General features: G+C 39.6%; 1 protein-coding gene across 1 annotated transcript; it reads right to left on the reverse strand.

Annotated features, from left to right (window-relative positions):
* Positions 1 to 1,545: 1,545 nt before the first annotated feature.
* Positions 1,546 to 5,304, reverse strand: LOC107567361 (fucosyltransferase 11 (alpha (1,3) fucosyltransferase)). Its single transcript, XM_016253028.1, has 2 exons — positions 4,639 to 5,304; positions 1,546 to 2,172 (listed from the first exon to the last, which is right to left on the reverse strand). Exons 1-2 carry the CDS (start codon positions 5,302 to 5,304, stop codon positions 1,546 to 1,548), a joined length of 1,293 nt encoding a protein of 430 aa, XP_016108514.1.
* Positions 5,305 to 5,764: the final 460 nt, after the last annotated feature.

The raw sequence follows: 5,764 nt of genomic DNA on the forward strand, positions 1-5,764 counted from the left end.
GCACCGAAACGGCTTGCTGTGAACAGAGCTGTTTTTGACTAGAGATCGACCGATATATCGAATTACCGATATTTAAGCATTTTACAATAATCGGATATCGGTTTTGTAATATCGGATTCACCGATAAACGCCGCCATCTTGTGGATGCTTTGAGAATTGCGCGCAGGATCGCCATTGCACCACGGCGTCTGAGGGGAGAGGAGACAACAACAACGGCATGCACAGGTACTTGATTTGCTGTAGTTAGTAAACTTTCTTTAACATAGCCATTAATGCACAAATTAGATGCATTACATAAATGCCTGATATGCAGTTTATGCAGCTTGGCTCGAAGAAATACAGACGAACTCACGGAGTCATGTAAAATAATCCGTCAAGTCCTGTCCCAATAAAGACGTAACTTTGCATTAATTAAATAATACAGCCATGAATGAGCGCATGCTGGAATTAAAAGCGCTAAATTTAATTCTCTCTCTGTTGTCTATGCTCATCATTAGTCTCGTGAAGCCGCTTTCATATCGCTGTTCACTCAGCGTGTTGATGTGGTTGATGCTCAGGAAATGCTCCGGCATGGCCACCGCATGTAACTGTTAACAAGATTCACTTGTTTAAAACACCCCTAAATTGTATTAACATTTACTATATAATAATTATTTCGCTAATAAACATCTAAATAAATATATAACTCTATGGAAAATAATTATTTATTATCTCCACGATCGATCACAGTTTGAGTATAGTTCTGTGTAAATGCATAGATAAACTGTGCTGTCAGCAGGCATTTCATAATCTAGAAGTACAAAAACATTATTAGTAATTCTGATATAACATTCCAGTTGAGAAATGCAATAAAATACAATGTTTTATTTCAATATTCCAGACATAACATTAACATTATCCAGTGAATTATTCTTGACTCTGTAGCTATTAAACAGCTTATAAATCTACTAAAACCGTAGTTTAAAATGAAGTTGATATGACTCCTTTCATTTATTTATTTTCTCCATTTGAAAACATTAGACCTTCTACATTTATTTTGCTTATTGTTAATATTAGTGTTGCTGCTGATGCTTTAAGTAAAATGTTTTTTTATTGTAATATAAAGATTAAATTTAACATGAAAGACTGGTAATTTTCAACACTTTTTTTTTTTTTTTAAAGATGGCTGAAAGGAGGAAAAACCAAAGTGAAGTATGGACTCACTTCACTCAGTCATTTATTTACTTTAAATAAATATCGGTTCTGCATATCGGTTATCGGGTACATAAACACGCAAATAATTGGTATCGGTTATAAAATATCAATATCGGTCGATCACTATTTTTGGCAGGGTAAAAAGGGTATTGTTTTACACTACCATTGAGAATTTTTAACCAAAGGATGTTATAGACATTTCATGAAGACCCTAAAGAATCATATCAACGTGTGGAAAATGAGCATCCGATGTCCCCTTTAAAACAACATTCACAAAACCTTTGACTTAAAATGTGATGCATTTTAGGGTGCAATGCACATATTTATGAAATAGTGATACTTGAAATCGGTTTACCCATCATTTGGGTCAATACTCTCCACAGGCCCATATCCAGGACTGGGCAGTGGGCAGCCCATGTGCGAGCTGTTGGCCATCTTTGGTTGAGGCGGCAGGTTTTGTTGTGGGTTCTTCCTGTGCGCTTTCACTGCTGCCAGACGCTCGTTCTCTCTGTCGCACACAAAACACTCAAACCCGTTCAGGTAGTTTGGTTTACTCATGTCGTTGACACCCCACTCTCTGCTCTCCAGCCCCTCGAGCAGACGCAGGTTAGTGATCTTGCTGGGTGTTTTGTACTCCAGATAGCGCGAGTACTCCGCGTCGTCTTGATCCAGAGTCTTTATGAACTCCGCCAGATCCCGTGGAGAGGGGAAATCGTCAATGAGGATAGCAGAATGATTGTTCGGCAGCCAGTCGGCCACCGATGATGAGCCCCTGTAAATGGGCACACAGCCCTGGTGCATGGGCCGCCACAGCTTCTCCGTCATGTAGTCGGGACACAGGCCGTTCTCCAGGGCCAGGTGGAACTTATAACGACCGACGAAACTCATGAAGCGCCTGTCTTCACCAGTGGCTGTGCTGGTGTCCTCCAGATAGTCAGGCAGGGGTTTGTTATTAAGGCACTTCCCATACGAGTCAATCTAAGGAGAAGACAAATTATGATGATAATTTGGATTTTAAGACCAAAGTATACTTTGTTTTTCATATATGCGCACAGCTGAACATATAGCCTTTCAAAATAAACTCTTGATAGCATGCATAAACACAGGCACTTGACACATGCAAAACTAGAAAGTTTCCTCATCCAGTGTCTGCACTATTTCTCTAATGAGCGATTAAAAAATGACTTTGTACTCGTTTCTCTCTTCACACAAGTGCTCAAGTGCAATGCGGGCTTCTTTGGTTGCTGTGTCTCAAGTAGGGCTGCAACAAACGATTATTATTATAATAAAAAGATTTGATCATTTGCTAGCACCACACTGGAGAGCTGCATTATAACAGAAAATCAAGTTGTAATTCTAACTGAAAGCGACACTGACTCTGGTTTTCATGTTTAATAATACTGTAAAACTGCTTGATTTAAGGCTATTTCATAAAGTACTATATAAATAAGCGTGACGTGACGTGACTTTACTGGAGTACTGAACTGCAGAGCTCGTGCAAACATCCACATCGCTGTAATCAGATGCGTTTTAAACTGCTGCTTTCTCACCGCTGTCAGTTTTTGATGTGTTTATTTTGTTATTGAGAGGAAAGCGCAGTATATATTTACATATCCATTTTTGACTGTGAAACCATGGGCCAGGCCAGAGTAACCAAGTTGTGGACAAACTAATAAATGCAAAAAAAATTTAAAAAAACAAAAGCAATGTGTACGTGCAAGCTGCGTGTAACATACTGTGCTGATGATGACATTTGCATTGTGCGTACTGTATGAAAACAGAATGATTTTGTTACAAAAGGCTGGAACACACTAAACAAGTTGAAAAATCTAAATAGATTTTAAAACACTAGGTATCATACATTTGCTGACTTTGAAAATGGTTTCAGACAAAAACTAGGCATTATACACTAAATGACTCGGTATCACATATTACCAGACTTTCAAGTTTCATTTAAGATTTTATGTAATGCCAAGATCATAGGTTCGATTCAACCGGGAACGTTACAACTGATAAAATGTAAATGTGTACCCTGAATGCAACATAGGTTGCTTTGGACAAAATGCACACACACACACACACACACACACAAACACAAACACACAAGTCTGGTCAGCTATCCTTGTGGGGACTCTCCATTGGCGTAATGGTTTTTATACTGTACAGACCGTATATTCTATTGCCCTACACCAACCCTACCCCTTACAGGAAACTTTCTGCACTTTTATGTAATGCCAAGATCATAGGTTCGATTCAACCGGGAACGTTACAACTGATAAAATGTAAATGTGTACCCTGAATGCAACATAGGTTGCTTTGGACAAAATGCACACACACACACACACACACACAAACACAAACACACAAGTCTGGACAGCTATCCTTGTGGGGACTCTCCATTGGCGTAATGGTTTTTATACTGTACAGACCGTATATTCTATTGCCCTACACCAACCCTACCCCTTACAGGAAACTTTCTGCATTTTTAGATTTTCAAAAAACTTAATTCTGTATGATTTATCAGCTTTTGTAACCATGTAGACCACAATTTAGGTCCCCACCGTGACACGAGTCCCCATGAGTCTGTGTGTAGTCAGGTTTAAGTCCCCACCAGGATATATAAACCAGTACACACACACACACACACACACACAACTGTAATGGGATTATGAGCATTTTAAAATGTAATATACTCTAATTACAACAAGCACTTCATTTTTGGAATCTGATTACATAATCCAGATTACATGTAATCAGTTACTACCAGCACTGTATATATAAAATTATTATTATAATTTTCCCAGCATACGCTGCATGATTTGTAACTCGGACTGCGAAAAATATGCAGTGGCTTACATCTAGCAAATCAGGGCAAAAGTTGCGTAGTGTATGCTATGGCATTCTTGGCTGCTAAAGCACTCACCCATTTAAATATATAGTGGGTAAAAGACGCCGGATCAAAATACATTTACAAAATTAGAAAGCACATTAAATGCAAGTAAAGTGTCTACTTTAAAGGTTTCAAATAAGTTTTTGGAGAATAAAAGGTCAAAATTTGGTTTATACTTTCAGTGTAACACAATATTTATGTAAAAATTCAAATAACATTCTTATTCTGACCTGTACATATTAAAATATATAAAAGAATAAGGGAGCATATACAATTTTATTGCGTTTTGAATGAGTAAAAAATTCTTACTGACAAATGGGCAAAACCTAGAAAAGTGGAAACATTTTTAAATGTAAAATTACAACGAATTAGTATTTTGGGTGAAAGTAATTAGTCGTTTAAAATGTCATAAATTGATTTTTGTTGTAAATATGCCTGACAAGATTGTTACACTGGGAAGTATGATATTTATTTCTTTGCTCGGAAAAACAAAAACAAAGTTGCAATTAAATAATATTTTATATATATATATAAATCTCTTATAACAGTATTACCTCTATAAATGTCATCAGTTCTTGAACGTAGCGATCACGGTCTGAAGGCACATCACAGTGGGACTGCATGTAGAGCACAGGGGCCAGACCGGCCTGTCTCCAGCGGTTCTTCTCCTGCAGAGGGACTGCCGGTGCTTTCAGAAGATAATCCAGAGAGGGTAACCACTGCAGCGTTAGCGGATAGTCCGACTCCCTCCTGAACGTGGCTGTGTAGTTAAACAGTCTGATTCCAACACTGTGGGAGAGCAGGAAGTTATTCATGGGTGACTCTTCGTGGAAAAGCGCCCAGGTCTGATGGGCCAAACGTGGCAGCGGAGCCTCGTACGCCCGGAAGTCTGTGCCATAGAAAATGATAGATGCCGTGCGGCGATACAGCTGGACTTTGCGGTTGCTTGTGACCAGGCAGGACGAGTGGGCGCAGTCCACACGCTCTGTGTCTCCTGGGAAGTGTGGGAACAGATTGGAGCTCCACCACAGAAGGATGGGCAGCTTATTATTGGGGCGAGGGTCAGTGTTTCCAGGGCCGTGGTATGTGCTCACACTGGCAAACTCCATGTCAGTGAGGGCACTCTGGGGCTGGAAAACCCCACTGTCCCCTGTGTCCACTGGCCCCTGGCCCCAGCAGCATACTGGGGCCACCACAATAAGCCACAGGCAAAGCGCCATAGTCAACCTGAGAAAGAAAAAGACACCGCATTGTATCATTCTTCTGCGCTTAAAGGGATGGTGCACCCAAAAATGTTAATTCTGTCATTAATTACTCGCCCTCATGAATACAAAAAGTATTCTCGTAGCTTCATAAAGTTTCGGGTGAACCACTGATGTCACATGGACTATTATGTTCTTGGTACCTTCCTGTGCCGTGATCGTGGTAGTTACCTTGTGGTCTATGCAGAGTCAGAAAGCTCTCGGATTTCATCAAAAAGATCTTAACTTGTGTTCCGAAGATGAACGAAGGCCTTATGGGTTTGGAATGACATGAGGGTGAGTAATTAAATTACAGAATTTTCATTTTTGGGTGAACTATCCCATTAAAGTGTTGCAATGTGGTTAAAGAAAATTCAAGTATCTACACTGCCGTTCAAAAGTTTGGGAAATAAGTTTTTTGAAGAAGTCTCTTCTGCTC

Source organism: Sinocyclocheilus grahami, unplaced genomic scaffold (assembly GCF_001515645.1).
Source record: "Sinocyclocheilus grahami isolate Dianchi unplaced genomic scaffold, SAMN03320097.WGS_v1.1 scaffold1150.1, whole genome shotgun sequence".
Taxonomy (NCBI): domain Eukaryota; kingdom Metazoa; phylum Chordata; class Actinopteri; order Cypriniformes; family Cyprinidae; genus Sinocyclocheilus; species Sinocyclocheilus grahami.